Below are 16,677 nucleotides of genomic sequence, written 5' to 3' on the forward strand. Positions count from 1 at the left end.
AAAATACGTATTTCCTCACTCATTCATCCCCTGGAGATGTGCCTGAAACTCATCTGTGATTTGCGAAAGTGTGACAAACCCTGAGTTGGGCCATCTCAAACATCCAGGGTGGTGTCCCGCAGAGCGGCGTGACCCTCTGAGCTCTGAGGAAAGGGGAGAGGGGGCTGTACAGCCAGCAAACAGCTAATGCTGTTGACCTCCCTTCTCACGGACAAAGCCACACGCTCTGGGGATGGAAGGGGGGATTAAGATCACCCAACAATAAATCATGGCTAACCTTTATTGAGCACCATGTGTCAGTATTGTGCTAAGCACCTCACTCACATCCTCAGAGCCTGCGATCACCAGCCAATATGCGGAGGAACAGGAATTTAGAGCAAGGTTCCGATGCCACGCTTTCTCCACCATGGGAAACAATGTAAAAACCCTCAGAGGCATCCTTTATTGATGGTTTCGCTTTTATTTTACAGAAAAATGCTATGATTGAAAGCCTGCAGGAACAAGTAAACAACGCCAAAGAGAAGCTAGTGAGGCTGATGTCAGCCGAGTGCACCTTCGATCCCCCAGAGTGGGCTGTCCCTCCTGCCTCTTCCCACAGCAAGAACATCCTGGTTGCAGCCTCTGCCCACAGCCTGGTAGCTCAAGGGCCTTCGGAATGCCTCTCTGACTCTCAGAATGGTACCAGTGTGGTTGCCCCGGTTGGCTCCCAGAGCACCTCAGTGCCCTCCTCAAGTGTACAAAGCCTGGTGTGGGCTGTGAAGGACACCAGCTCCTCCCCAGGGCAGAAGGAGAAAATTTCTAGCTTGAAAGATGTTTCTGAGCATTTAAATTTGGGCTGCAGCCAGAAGCCATGGCCTGATCAAAGCCGAGGTGCAGAAAGGCGAGACCAAGTACCCATGAACCCCCACCAGAGTCTCATACCAGGGGGAGAAGGCCCCATTCCCCAGAGACAGGAGCAGCTGGAGAACTCAGAGGAGCCCCAAAAGCGGCTGTCAAGGGTCAATTCAATGATCAGGGAGAAGCTTCAGGAAGTCCTACAAGATCTGGGCCTGGGCACTGAGGCTCCCCTCCCCTCTTCCCTGTCCTATCCCCAGCAGCCCTGGAAGAGCAATTCTACCCACAGCCCCCAGAAGATTCCCCTCTCCAAGGAGCTGGGCTTCAGCCCCTATATGGTGAGGAGAAGGCGGGCAGCACTGCGGGCTCGCTCACATTTCCCAGGCTCTATACCTTCATATGTGGGGCATCGTGCAAATAAGACTGTTTCTGGGGCACACAGTGGGCGGCTAAATGTGCACAATAGGGACAGTGCCTGCCTGGATCCCCAAACTGCTGATTCCAGAGTCCCAAAACCCTCTTCCAGGAAGACTTCACTACCCCCAGATCCTCAAGTCAAGCTGGGCACCATGGAGGTCAGCAAACAAAGCCAGACAGAGCCCCAGGGGGCCATAGGGAGCCATGCAGCATTTTCCCACCAGCCTTCTGGCTCTGACCGGGCACCGTGTCCCACTGCCCCACACCTATCCAGAGCCTCACCAGACGTTCCTGAGCAGCAGCTGCTGCTGCCCCTGGGATTCCCACACTGTCCCTCCATGTCCTCTCCATGCAACTACCTTGACACTGAGTCCAGCAGCTCAGACGAGTTCTTCTGCCACTGCCACCGGCCCTACTGTGAAATCTGCTTCCAGAGCTCCTCTGATTCCAGTGACAGTGGCTCATCAGACAGCGACCCTGACCCTGCTGGCGGGCTGGCTTCCTGGGAGAAGCTGTGGGCCCACTCAAAGCCTATTGTGAACTTCAAAGATGACTTGAAACCCACACTGGTGTGAAAAGCAGCAGAGTGGGTCTGGATATAGAGGTTGGTTCAGGACAAGCCATACCAAGGCCTCTAGGTGGAAGGCCAGTTCTGGCCTTCAGGAAACAGATCGGTGCCCTGAACTAATCAAGCCTTTACCATGTTTCAGCTATGCTCACTTGAGCACTGTGCTACCTTGAGCTCTTCTCAATCTATCAAAAGAGGGGTATTGCCTGTCTTGTTACTACCTCACAGCATTCCTAAAAAAGACTCTGGTTGAGTGACCATAAAAAATAACTTTTAGATAAAAGGTGCTAAATGAGCACAGAGGGTCTTCCGTCCTGGTCAGTCTGTATTCTACAAAACTCTTAATATATACCAGGTGGATAACTTTGCAGACATACAGATGGAGAGATAGAAAGAGAGTTTCTGCAGAACCAGAGTTGTAGACTGTGACCCATCAAACTGGCCTTCTGGTGGACAGACCTGCTAGGAAGATAGTCTCTTACATTCTTGTGCGCCCCACTCTTGGTAGGGGGTGGTTGTATTTCTGCTGAAGTTTGTGAACACCACCCCCCCTCATTTCCAGCTTCTGACCAGACTCAGCTCAGAATCACCTGTACACCACTGTTTGGTGCACATGTCTTTCTGCCATTATGGCATCTCACCAGCATCCCTGAGACTGTCAGGTCTCCATGTACCCATAGTCTCCCCAGGTCTCATTCTTGAGCTCAGATGACACCGGAGGCCCAGACTGTGGCCCATCTCTTTGACTCTTCCAGTGGTACAGTTTTGTACTGGGAGGGGGCAGAGGGTGGGAAAAGCACACACTGGCAATTTCTGATGGGGTAGGAGAGGCCCTGTTTGTCAAGAGGTGATTTTGGTGCCATTGGGATAACATACAACTACATAAACCTGGAAATAGAAAATGGGGAAATATAAAGGAAGAAATGGGGGAGAAGGCAGGAAAAGAAAATAGGTTTTGAATATTTCGCTTGAGTCTAGCATGGTACTTGGCAATATAAAATTTCAGTAATTCCTTATGATAACCCTGTGAAGTAGGCACTCTTGTTCCCATTTCACAGATGGGGAACATGGGGAATTTGAGGCTTAGAGAACTGAGGTAACTTCCCCAGATATCACACTGCTAGAGAGTGGCCCACATAGGACTTGCCCACAGTTCACGGGACTCCCAAGGCGGTAGATTTCCCTGAGGGCACATCTCTTCATTCATTCTCCTGGGAGTGGCCAGCAGGGCTGGGCAGGCCAGACAGTAGACCAAGGTAGTGCTCACCCTGCGGGTAACAGAACTGGGTTCCTGGCCTCAGGCAGCAGCCCCCCACCACCCCATTGCCTCAGGCGCCCATTCACACCTCTCAAGGGAGCCGGGGAGTTGGTGAAGAGCCAGGGCCTGAACGTAACCACCCCTGGTACCACAGGGAAAGCGCAACGGGGTCCATTTTGCTTTAAGCGATTGTTGTTTACAGGCCGTCCCCCACCTCACCTCCCACTCCCTGTGTGTTCGTCTTTGTGTATCCATGTTTGTGTGCAGGAGTTTGGGCCTCATTAGATATGCTTGCAGGGGGTCGATGGGCTCCCAATGTCTCGCAGAAGATTGGTCCTGAACTCTCAGGGCTGCCGACACTTCGTGAATCTCCAGACACTGGACTGGGAAGCCCTCCTGGAGCACGGATTCCTCTACCGTTTACTTTTAAATGCAAATGTCATAATTTATTCTGTCTGTGGGTTTGTAGTTTCCACTTGTGCTGTTTGTATGCTGTCCAGGTGACACCTTAATAAACCAGAAAGGGCTCCCAAAGCAAGTCTCTTTAGAAATTGTGGTCTCGTGCGGCGGAGGAGAGGAACACACCCAGGGAGTGGACACAAAGCAGCTGTCAACGTTGCCACTGGCTCACCCTGGCTTCCAAGTATATCTTCTACCAAACTTGCCTTTGTAACAGATTCTTCCGTGACCTCCCTGTGCAGCTTCCTATCCCAGAAACACCCGCCCCAGTGGATCGAGAAAACTCAGGAGACCCTCCACTCTTCCCACCCATGGCAGGGGGTCCTGTAGCTGGCCTTACCTCCTTCAGCTTCAAGCAGCCTCCCATTCATTAATGTGGACTATGCAGGCTCTAAACCTGGCACTTCTAGCTTCTTCCTCTCTCTGCAGCTATACCTCAGCCCCACCATCTCGACACTTTCACATCTCCATCCCTCTTCTCTCTAGAATCTCTTTCTCAACTTTGTGCACCTTGTGAATTACTCATCCTTCAAGACTCAGGTAGAGTCTGAACACCCCCAAATAAAATGGACTGATCCCCTAGCTAAATATAGAAGGATATTTTGGGGTCCATGTTTTGAACTCAGTTATATAGAGGCTTCTATTATCCATTTTACCTAGAATGACTTTGTAACCTTTGATAGACTTGATTGAAGAGATGAAGAATCGACCCTGAATTTTCCTCGTTTATCATTTGGTTTAAAAACTATGTGCCATCTGGGGCGCCTGGGTGGCGCAGCCATTAAGCGTCTGCCTTCGGCTCAGGGCGTGATCCCGGCGTTATGGGATCGAGCCCCACATCAGGCTCCTCCGCTAGGAGCCTGCTTCTTCCTCTCCCACTCCCCCTACTTCTGTTCCCTCTCTTGCTGGCTGTCTCTGTCAAATAAATAAAATCTTTAAAAAAAAAACAAAAAAAAAAAAAACTATGTGCCATGGGGTGTCTGGGTGATTCAGTTGGTTAAGCATCCGACTCTGGTTTCAGCTCAGGTCATGGTCTCATGGGTCGTAAGATCAAGCCCCAAGTTGGGCTCACGCTCAGCAGGGCCTCTGCTTGAAGGTTCTCTCCCTTTCCCTCTGCTCCTCCCGCCATCACGTTCACTCAAGTTCTCTCTCTCTCTCTCTCTCTCTCTCAAATAAATAAATCTTAAAAAAAAAAAAAAACACACCTATGTGACAAATATCATGACTGCCTGCCTCAAATACTGTCTCCAAATCTATTGTTCACTCAGTGTACCCACCCCCACTCCTCACCAGCTCCTTTCCTAGATCTGTTACCTCAAACCAGCTAATCCAGTGATGAAATTCTTAAAGGGATGAGTGTATCATGACTTTTGGATGCTCTTGACCATTATGCTCTAGGAGAAAGGACAGTAACTTATTCAAAGGAATCCTGAAAAAGGAAACATTGCATCTACTACTGTGCTCTGGGTTATGTCTGTCTCTCTTGGTTTTAAGGTCTGCCACGGAGCCAGGCCTGATTCTGACCCAAGCATATCTTGTCCTGCTGATTAAAATCTTTGGGTTGAAGGTGTCCATCCTGATCCCAAAGTCCATTCCTTTCTCCTGGCCTGCGGCAAAACTCTCTTTCCTGAAAGGATTAACTTGGCCTTCCTGGAGCTCATAGCAGAGAAAAAAGCAGCAGAATGTAGGAGGCTTGTTTTAAAGAGCCATATCACTTCTAAAATGGTAAAGAGAAAAGTCAATGCAAGTTCCACAAAATCTCTTCTGTATCTGTATTTATTTTTATTATATTTAGACGTGTCTCCTGCGCAGATGTGTCTCCTCCTCCTGAAAGCACTGAGTTTGTCTTCTCCATCTTTGTGTTCTCCAGAGAGCTCTGCACAAAGTATAAGCACAATAAATGTTTGATGGTTGGATTTCTGGACAGGTAAGTGGATGAAACAAAGGAAGGCAGGGAACAAGTTCTGGGGCTAGCAAAGCCTCAGAAAGGGAGGCAGAGCCATCTGGTTTCACTGCTTTCCAATGAATTAAAAGCAAGAAACAATATCACTAGAAGACCCAGAAATAACTGGATTCTGAAAATTACAGTACTTTAAGTCTCTTAGGGAGAAGGAGGATGAAATGATAGAGTTAATGGAAGAGAAGCAGGAAAGTGTGATTAAGGTCTTCTCTTAAAGATGCTTTCTTCACAGGCTTGTTACTGAGGAACAAGCAGCATTAGTAGGAGGACAGTCTGTTCATTTTTCTCACCATCAGCTTCCTTAGTCCCCTTTCTCAGAGCCCCAAATGAAGCACTTTCTCTGTATCCTCTGGCTGCTACACTTTTCCCAGTAACAGCAGCTGGGCTTTGTCAAGGGAGGTCTAGTGCAGAGATGGCATTTGGGGCCTGAAAACAAGGAGAGACGTTACTCTTTGTACTCAGACTTGGCTCTTCCTCACCTCTGGTACCCACTCTGATCTCTTTCTCCCTGAAATGTTCCTCATCTTAGCAATCCCAGCCACACTGCATTTGAATAAGGGAGCAACCTGGGATGTTCAACTCACTATTGAGGTCACAAAGAGGCAGGAAATGCCAGTGTAACAAGACAAAATAACCAGTTATGAACTTGACAAGATCTGGGTCGGTGATTCCCAACCCTTTTCATTCTTTGACTTACTTTGGATGTCTAAATATACTAAAAAGACAGGTAGGCTCAGAGAATAAGTGCTTGGGAGAGGCCCTGGAAAGGTCTGCAGATAATGAAGAGAAAAGCAAAAAGAGGAAAAAAGAAGGGAAGGAGGACAAGATCAAAGAACAGAGAGTGGGAGATGTGGTGAAGGAGGGAGGAAGACAGAGAACAAAAGGCATCCTGCTTGGCTTTGTCAGCGGACAGACTGTGGCAGTTACTTCTCTTGTAAATGAATGTGTTGGCTCCAGTTCTGAATTAGAGAAAGTGAGGCTCACTTCTGTGAAGAAAGGCAGGGATACCCTTGTAGAGCCCTTTCTTCAGTATGTATGTGACCATCGTTTCATTTCTTGACTTTCCCCACGAGGCCGTGAGTCTACAACTTGTTTATAATTACCTTGGTGTCCCCAGCACCTAGCACTGTGCCCAGTACATGGCTGATGCACGACAGATGTTTGTCAAAAGAAATAGATCAAGAAAAGAAGAGCAGCCTAGCCAGAACTGTCTCAAGGAGGACCCCAGTGATGCCACTCCCAAGAGCTGAGGTCACCTGGGAAGCAAGGCTCAGGTATCTCATCATGGATGACAGTGTTGTTGATTCACCTGAGTTTAAATCCCTTGTTACAACACCTGAAAGCTTTGTCAAAAGAAGGCATTTTAGATGAGCTCTCTTCCCCACTAGTTTTTGTACAATAGTTTTCCCCATGGCAATGCCAGAGCTCAAAGTCACCTGTGTGTCTGTGTGACTTTCAGCAAGTTGCATAACTTCTTTGTGGCTCAGTTCCCCCAACTGTAAACTGGGATAATAACACCTACCTCATACAGTTGTTATGAGGATTCAATGAATTAATGCTTGTAAAGTGGTTGAACTGTGCCTGGCGCAGAGTAAACATTATATAGAAGCATGTGTCTTGGAAAGTTGTTTGGGAAACACAGATTTACAATTAGAAATCCTGTTTTCTTGCTTTATACCCAAATCCCCCTTCTTTGTGTTCAATTTGTTCCAGAGGGAAGGGTCTTCTAAATAGATCTGGCAAAGCGAGGATTACCCTCTGGTTCAGCCCACTTCTTGGGCAACAGTAATTTCTCCTTGAACCCCTTCTAGGTCAGGCACACTTTGGGGAGCAGAGCCACCTGTAGGGCACAAATTTTAGGGCAGGCCTAGAAGAAAAGGTGTAGGTGGAAAGTCAGGAAATCTGATTTTGTTTTGGGGGGAGCCAAAAGACACAACTAATTTCCTTGATAGAAATATTATGGACTTTGTAATAGAAAAAATACTTACTGTGTGTCACTTAATCCTTGTCTCACTTAAGACCTATAACCACCCCATGAAGTAGTTATTGTTTCTGTTTTACAGATGAGGAAACTGTAACTGGAAGAGGTCAGGTAACTAGCCCAACGTCACACAAGTGGTTAGAGGCAGAGGGAGAGCTTGAACTGAAATCTGACTTGATTCCAAGGCCGTTTTTGGATTCCCTGACACTAGTTCCAGAGCATGTGCTACAGGCGTGCTACCAGAAGACAGAAGGCATTTCAACCCGGCAGGGCAGGGGCCCAGGCTGAGGTTTTCTTAGGACACTAAGGTTTCCTTAGGAAAAGCAAGCTGATCTAGTTCTATAAGCCTATTGCAAAACCTCCATTGCTGAGTCATTGAACAGTGTTGTGGAGGCTGGAAGGGAGCTTTCTAAAGCTACCTGGTCACTCCCGCCCCCTAAGTTCAACGCCACATACACTTGATACTGAAAAGAAGTAATTCCCTTATTTAAAAAAGTTATGGCCAGTCCTTCAAGCTGGAAGTTTTTTCTCAAGCACCGTGTCCTTTAAGTGGCACAAAACGATGAAGTTGGACAAGGGTTCCAAAAGATCCCATGATGACTAGAAACACTGCAGACCATAGGTCTTCTGCTGAGGCTCGGGGACGGCCATAGAATCTCTTCAACTCAAGTCCATTTTGCTGAAAAGCTTTCATTGCTCCCACTTCTTCAAGATGAAATCTCATCTTGGTTTGGGGTTCAAGGCCCTCCATTATGGAGTTCTGCCCTCCCTCATTCTCCACTCGCCTAAAACTCTTCTCCTTGCTTCTGCCAAATGGGTTTCCGCCTGTTTCCAGAGCATGCCAACACTACTACAGGCTCTAACTTTTGTTCACACCAACCCATCTCTCCCTCATCCTGACTACCCTGGCCTGAAGTGACCTCACTTTCTTCTGGCCAGTTCCAACTGGCCTCAGAATTCTTTTGGTGATAAATTATATACTCCTGTGATGCCCCTGACAACAATTCTATTGTTCGGAGCTGTTATAGAAATCCTTTATTGTTAACTTTTCACATGTTCATTTCTTGCCCCTCCAACTAAATTATCAGAGACTGGAAGGCAAGAGCAACGTCTAATTTATCATTTCATGTCCACAATATCTTGCACAGTACCTGTTGCCTGGTAGATCCCAAACATTTCTAGATTTTTAAAGACTGACCAACTCTCTTTCTGTTCCTCCCTTTCTGCTTGCTCAAGAGTATGCAAATGAAAAGAAATATGGCAGTATTTTTCTTTCATTCTGAACCTGGAGTTTAGCATTTCAGAGGATCTCTGCTGTGTCATGAGTGAAAGTCCACTATATAGGCCAAGCATTAGGATAGGGCCTTACAGTAATGCTGGATGAAATTAAGCTAACAGGACCCAAGTTGTGAGATCCCTAAAACTCTGGATCCCCCCAACATCTTCAAAATAAATAAAAACCAGCAACAACAAAAACTACTTCTCTAGGTGGTTCCTATGAACACCTTCAGGAAGCATAAGGGTCCTAAAAAGAAGGAGGCCAGGTTATTTTGGCTACTGTTGCTACTGCTCCCACCATAAAATATAGCACAGAAGCGGAAACAGGATACAGATCTGTCAACATATTCTGATGTCACAAGCAGGCACTTTTACCATCAGGAAAAGGAGGCCATACCAGTGGAATGCAGCCAGATGTCTAATTTCCAGCAGTTATCCCTATATCACTCCAGAACTACAAGAGTCTCATGACTGGGCAGAGCAGCGTGGGTCCTGCACTATAAGCCATTGTTGTCAATCCCCATCCTAAAGGGATTTCTTCTCTCTGAAGCCCTGCCTACAGTTTCCAGGACATCCCAGATCAAGGTAGGGTCTTTATATTAACATTTTTTTTTTAAGTTCACAAGGTGATTTTCATGTGCAACCAGAGTTGAGAACCACTGGGCTTTGGCTCCGGCCTCCTGGGATGCCAGAAGGAAGCTCCAACTTCTATCCATCATCTCCATCCCCATGCCTTGCCCAGCCTCTGGTCTGGAGCAATCCCACTCTTCCCTAAACACAGCTCCCAGGTGTTAAGGAAGGCTGATGGAATATGAACATTCTGGACTCCCCTATACTCTCTCCTGGGCTTTTCTTTCATCTCAAGCATAGATTCCTTCTCCTCCATGAGCCTTTTCCTGTACACTTTGGCCCACTGCACCTTCCCTCTGTAACAGTTATGATCCAGCACCCCTGAGTCAACAGCCATTCTTTGAACTTCTTTTTGTTCTGACAGGGGTGAACATGGAATGGACATAAAAGGTGCTTGAATATTGAATGGAGAGGGAGAGAGTAAAGAGAATGAGTAGGGATAAATTTTTCTTCAACAAATACATATTACACATCTATCAAAAAGCAGGTGGAGAACCAGTAAACAAATAAACAAAAGATAAAATAATTTCCCAGATAAAGTGTAATAAAAATAAACCAGAGTAAAGAGATGGGGAATGAATAAATGAATGAATTTATCAAATGTCTAGCAAATTCAAACTCTACAAACATTTAATTTCTATCCACCCAGGGTTTTCCACCAGATCGTACAACAGTGGAAAGGGGGCCACTGAGTGTTTATACTATTTTGCTAGAGCCGTCATAACAAAGTACTATGGACTGGGGAGCTTAAAGAACAGAACTTTCTGTCTCATAGTCTGGAGGCTGTAAGTCCAAACTCAGGATGTCAGCAGGATTGATTCCTTCTACGGGCTGTGAGGGATCTCTTCCAGACTTCTCTCCCTAGTGTACATCCTAATGACCTTACTTTATAACTTAATTCCCTTTGTAAAAAAAAAAAAAAACCAAAACCAGATAAAGTCACACTTGAGGTACTGGGGGTTAGGACTTGAACATATGAATTTTTGAGGAACACAGTTCAGCTCGTAACAGTGTCCAAATTTTACCTTTCTATCAAGATCTGCATACCATTGGGGTTTACCACTTAATTATTTTAATCAATTGTAACCTCCTTGAGGGCAGGAACTCTGTTGTTCATACCTAGTTCTCAAGTTACTAAGACCATGCCTGGCACAGAGAAGATAATTCACCAATGTTGGATTGAATTCACTTTCGTTCAAGAAAACTCAGGGCAAAGGGTGAAGCCATTTAACCCAGGAAATCAAAATAGGTTGATAGCCTGCAGCAATTCCTGAAACTCTCTGAGTCAAAGGAAATTATGTTTCCATGACACAGTATCTCTCTCTGGATTTCTTAATTAGGGGTATTTGCATGATGAGAGGAGGCTTGCTTTCCTCCTCTCAAATCAATGGCCTCTGCCTCTGCCATCAGAATTATCTCTACAGCAACTGCATGAGTCACAGAAAGAAGGTCTGGCTCTCAGTGGAGGAATGAACAGCAGGAGAGGGAAAGCATCTTAAGATAGAGACCCCTTATGGATGTGCAGGAAAAAAGGAGGGCCCACAGCTCAGCTCCTCAGTAACAAATGCAACAGAAACAGCAAAATAGCTTTAAGCAAGTGTCTCCCCACCTCAGAGATATGTTGCTGTTTCCTTTCAATAGCTCAGTAAAAAGGTCTCCCCAGCCGCATACCAATTGGGCCCTTGCCCTCAGTCCCTGGACCAACTGTGAAAAAGCTCAGCATCCAACAACCTGGAAAGAAGACATGTTGGATGTGAGAGGGGTGAGCTCTTAGCACCATCCTGCCTTACAGTCATTGACTCCTTGAGGCCTCTAGTGTGCTTACACTATTCCGTACAGATCAGATAGGGTAATTCAGTCTAGCCACCACAGAGTCTCTGAATGCAGGTATTCCTTACCTGAAGACATGCTTCCCAAGGCCCCTTCCATCACTAAAAATGTTGAATGAGGATCTCACTCAGCAAGGCTTTATCAGAGTGGATGGCATTCTTAAGATCTATTCAGAAAACCTAGAACGAGAAACCAGATGGTTAAGCAGGAAAGGGTTCCCGTGCTTTCTCTTCTACCCACTGGTATCCTGCATCAGGTATCCAGTCCTCCAGGTGGGACACCAAACCAAACCCTAAGAAAGGCTTTTGGAAGATGATAGAAAAGGTAAGACAGGTCAACCAGAATTCTAAATACTGAAGAAAGAAGAGAATCTTTTCCTCATACTGCTGTGAAAAGGCTGCAGAAGAGCCACAGGGCAGCTGAAAACAGTTAAAAACCATTAAATCGGGGCTGTCAGCAGTGCCTCTGAGCGAAAGACACAGAGATGGCCAAGACCAAATCCTTGAACTACAGCTTCCCAAGGGAGCTCTGGGGAGAGGACTCTTGCAGCAAATGCACATAGCTTACGATTACAGGACTTTCAACCTTCACTCCAGGAAGTTGGACTAGACCATGTGAAAGCTGGGAGGAATTGGTTTTCCACTCTAGCCAAAGATTTACGTTAGTGTCTCTCAAATGAAGAAAATGTTTTCAGAGAATCGCAAGGTCTCTCTAAGATTTTTTAAATTTGGCTTTTTATTTGAATGATAATATAAAAATAATTCTTAGCATGTTCTTGATCATCTGGATGACGGTTTTAGAATGCTCTGTGAAATTTCAGTACCTAAGGCTGTGCTTTGTGAAGGTTTGCGCAAGCAAAGCTTCAATGGCATCAAGGTCTGGTGTGTATAAGGGAGGATTTTGAGATGGTTTGAATGTAAAAAGTAGTTGGAGAACAAGTCTTCACACGGCAAATGGTAAACGTGGAAGACTGTGTTATCCAAAAATGGGCTCAGCAATATTCCTAGTCCTACATGCTTCTTCAGAACCTTGTCACTATCTCTTCAAGAGGTAGAGTGTATATCATCCCCTTTGACCTCAGCGTGGTAGAAGTGATGCCGCATGACTTCTCAGGCTAAGTTATAAAAAAGATAGAGCTTTCTCCAGGTTCTTTCTGTCTGAACACTTGCCCGTGGAACATAGCTTTATGTTGCAAAAAAGCTCAGGACCCATGAAGAGACCACATCTAAGTATTCTGGCTGGAAGATCCAGACAAGGTCCCAGTGAGCAGCTGGTGTCAACTGCCAGACATGTGAGCAAGCAAGCTTTTAGATCAAGGGTTAGCAGTTTCTGAACTGCCAAACCTGACCTATTGCCCATTTTTATAATAGTTTTATTGGAACACTACCATGCCCATTTATTTGTCTATGGCTTCTTTTTTGCTACGATGACAGAGTTTAGTACTTACAACAAACTATGTGGTCTACAAGGGTGAAAATAATGTACTATCTGGTTTTTTAGAGAAAAACTTTACCGGCCTCTGCATTAGATGATTCTCGCTCCCATTCTTCAAGCCACCTCAGGTAAGTCCTAGTAGAGCAGAGACGAGCCATCCCTACTGAGCTCTGCCCAAATCATAGATTTGTGAGCAATACAAGTGTTGTTTCAAGCCACAAATTTTGTGATTGCTTGTTTCATAGCAATAGACAACTGGAACAGTTTTATAAGCATGCTGTATTCAAGAGGACCTGGCCAAAGCAGGTGATCCCCCATTCAGAATCTACTGCTTAGAGCTTATCTTTGTGGTTACCAACTTGCAGCAGTTCATCAGCAGCAAGAAGTAGATAATTGCAATAAAGGATTTTTCCATTCCCAACTCTAATAAGAATTAGATTAGATGCCCCTGTAATTCAGATTTTAATAACATCACCATGTTAATCTTATCTCTAAGAAAAGATAATTTTACATTATTATCTAGAAACACTTCATTAAAGTTGGTCTTCAAGAATTGCTTGCTGTCATCTTATGGGTAAGTGTGTGGTCTGATTATCTTGTGCTATCAAACCAAGCTGTGATGTTACTAGTGACATTTTCTATAACACACTTGTGCAAACAGTTTATTCTCTGGATTAAAACAACTGAAGTCAAAATGCAGAAAAAAAAAATTAAATATATAGCCAGAACCAAAAGTCTTTCAATTATTAACTAATTTGGGGGGTTTTGTTTTGGCAAAACATCATCTCTCACATTAAATTTAATCATATAGGGTTTTGTGGATTTTTAGGGTCAGCTTGATAATTTGGTTTTCTAATTGTGTAAGCTGTAAATAGAGCACAAGATTCACACCTACATTTACACGTGTGTGTGTGTGTGTGTGTGTGTGTGCACAAGCAACATCAGAATAGGTGATAGAGTAAACCTGTAATATATAATTTTTTCCCTTTAAAAGAGGCCTGCACAGACACAAAAGGACAAATATGATATGATTCCACAGACATACGGTACCCAGAATAGCCAAATTCATAGAGCAGAAAGTAGAATAGTGTTACCAGGGTTTAGGGATAGAGGGAAATGGGGGGTTCTTATTTAATGGGTATGGAATTTCAGTATGAGAGGATGAGAAAATTCTGGAAATAGATGGTGGTGACGGTTGCACAACAATATGAATGCACTTACTGCTGCTTAATTTTACACTTAATGATGGTTAAAATGGTAGATTTTATGTTATTTATATTTTATCAAATTTAAAAAAAAGAGTCCGGTACTTTACCCAAATCTCAGCCCAAGCCAAAAGCAGCTGAGAGTCTCCCCAGGACATTTCCCCTCAGGCCTAGATGCTTAACCTAGACATTTGAGGTTTTAACACTCAAAGGTGAATAGAGCCCTTTGTAAAGGGGCACCAAAGAATTCGTGCCCAGGGGAAGAGCATCTCTCTCTCTCCTGCTCAGACTCAGAGCAGCAGCACCCTGAGCCACTCACCCCTGGACTTTTGGCAATGGGCCCCTTACAGCCCCTGAGCATGGGAGGGAGGAAGTGATTCAAAGGGAAGCCCAGGTATTCTGAAAAAAAAAAAAAAAAGCCATCTACCCACAGGCTCTCCAAAGCTTCATCCTTTCCGTATTCTCATTCTGGTTTTGTCCCACGTCAAATGGGAACTGCTCCTTCTAGAAGAGGGCGATCTTTGAGCAACACTGGAGACTGAGGTACCCTTCCAAGGGAGGTGAGGAGGCAGGGTGAAGGAAATGGGATAATTAGAAGGGAGATTCCAGGGTAGGCATTCAAAGGGAATGACTGGCACCTCAGAGGAGCCAGACTCTGTGCTTTACATTCTTTATTGCCTTTAAAAATCTTCACAATAACATTAACTGTTTTTATATCCATTTTATGGAAAAGGAAACTGAGGCCAGAGCTAACTTGCCTAAATTGTCGAACAGCTCAGAAGAAGCCAGGATGAGAACAGGGTCTGTCTGATTACGAAACCTGGTTCCTGCCCCTTCTGACTCCCTCTCCACTGTGGACTCATTCTAATCTCCCTCTCACCTGCTCTGTAATGGTTCTGCCCCACCATACATCAGCCTCCTCATCTGAAAATACCTCTTCACACCTTGAAGGAGCCCTTGGGCTCTCTCTGAGTAATGTAAGAATTTGTCAAATCTCAAGGAACCCCAGAGAAGTGGAGTCCAGCAGAAAAACCGACGCCAGAAGAAAGCCATATGAGACCCCTTAGGGCGCCAGAGAGCCCCCCACATCATTCAAGGGGCACAGATACAGGATTTCTTTCTTGAGAGCATTTAATTTAACATGTGGGTGCACCTAGAAAAAAAGTCCTTCTCTAAGAAAGCTAAGCATGCTCAACATTCTTTATAGCCAGCTAATACCACAGCCCTTTCTAGCCACACTGCTTGAAAATAGCTCTAAAAATAATATCTTGAGCAGTCTCTGTTTGCTCCTTCCCAGGAGAAGGTAAACAAGTAAACTCGAAGGCGGCTGCTGACTGGCCACCTCTTCCTGTATTTGTTTCTTGTCTCTCAGGAACAGCCCACTCCCCGACCTCCACCCCTGCTCTTCCTGCTCTCCACCATTCCTCCATCCGCTCCTCTCCTCTACCAAATTAGACACAGGAGCAGCAGCAGGCACAGGCATTTTCTGAGTAATTCTTTACACTTTTGTATGAATTAATTTTTTGAGTAATACTGCCCATTTGACATTTTTATCATTGGACAAATGTTCTCCAGGAAGCAAACAGAGGCACCAGGACCTGGAAGAGGGTGGAAGAGGTTATACTAAATGGCTTGTAGAAGCCATCCATGATGGTTCCATACCTGAAAGGATTGTACTGAAATTATAAACACCTAGAAGAAAACATAGACAGTAAGCTCCTTGACATTGGTCATACCAATACTTTTTGGATCTGGTTCCAAAGACAAGGGAAATGAAAGCAAAAATAAACAACTGGGACTACATCAGATTAAAAAGCTGCACAGTGAAGGAAACCATCAACAAAACAAAAAGACAACCTACTTAACAGGAGAAGATACTTTCAAATCATACATCTGCTAAGGTTTTTATATCCAAAGTATATAACGAACTCATACAACTCAATACGATAACCAAAAAAAAAAAAAAACAAAAAAAAAAAACCCAATAATCCAATTTTTAAAAGGACAGAGGAGGGGCTCCTGGCACAGTCACTTAAACGTCTGATTCTTGGTTTCAGCTCAGGTCAAGATCTCAGGGTCGTGAGATCAAGCCCCACATCAAGCCCTATGTTGGGTTCCATGCTCGGTGCAGGGTCTCCTTTAGACTTTCCCTCCCACTCCTTCTGCGCACCCCCCACCCTCTTTCTCTCTCTCTCTCAAATAAATAAATTTTTAAAAAAGAAAGAAAAAGGACAGAGGATCTCAAGAGACATTTTTTCTGAAGAAAATATACAGATGACCTATGGAACATGAGAAGATGTTCAACATCCCTAATCATCAGGAAAATGCAAATCAGAACCACAATGAGATATCACCTCACACCTGTCAGAATAACTAGAATAAAAAAGACAAGAAATAACAAGTATTAGCAAAGATGTGGAGAAAAGGCAACCTTCATGCACCGTTAGTGGCTATGTAACTTGGTGTAGCCACTATGGAAAACAGTATGGAGTTTCCTCAAAAAATTAAAAATTGAGCTACCATATGATCCAGCAATTCCACTACTGGGTATCTATCTGAAGAAAATGAAAACATTAGTTTAAAAAGATACATGCATCCCTGTGTTCATTGCAGCATTATTTACAATAGCCAAGATAAGGAAACAACCTAGGTGTCTATCAAAGGATGAATGGGTAAAGAAGTCTCTTTTTTTTCTTTATCCATTCATCCATTGATGGATGGATGAATATACATATTATTATGTACACACACAAACACACACATATACACACGCAATGGAATACTACCCAGCCATAAAAAAGAATGAAATCTTACCATTTGCAA

The 16,677-nt window shown here is 44.7% G+C and overlaps 1 protein-coding gene and 1 long non-coding RNA gene across 2 annotated transcripts in view; one reads left to right on the forward strand and one right to left on the reverse strand.

The window, feature by feature from the left end:
* The window catches only part of GPR156 (G protein-coupled receptor 156), an 86,880-nt gene extending 83,269 nt beyond the window's left edge, over nt 1–3,611 (forward strand). Inside the window, exon 10 of the mRNA XM_026494268.4 lies at nt 471–3,611. Within this exon, the coding sequence (XP_026350053.3) occupies nt 471–1,826 (1,356 nt within the window). The 3' untranslated portion in view covers nt 1,827–3,611. The remainder of the gene's footprint in view (nt 1–470) is intronic.
* Nucleotides 132–11,737, reverse strand: LOC113251995 (uncharacterized). The gene is made up of 4 exons (XR_003314677.3): nt 11,600–11,737; nt 11,284–11,394; nt 5,787–5,922; nt 132–5,412 (listed from the first exon to the last, which is right to left on the reverse strand). It is a non-coding gene; the product is annotated as an uncharacterized LOC113251995 (long non-coding RNA).
* Between the last annotated feature and the right edge of the window lie 4,940 nt (nt 11,738–16,677).

This window comes from Ursus arctos, unplaced genomic scaffold (assembly GCF_023065955.2).
Source record: "Ursus arctos isolate Adak ecotype North America unplaced genomic scaffold, UrsArc2.0 scaffold_4, whole genome shotgun sequence".
Classification (NCBI taxonomy): domain Eukaryota; kingdom Metazoa; phylum Chordata; class Mammalia; order Carnivora; family Ursidae; genus Ursus; species Ursus arctos.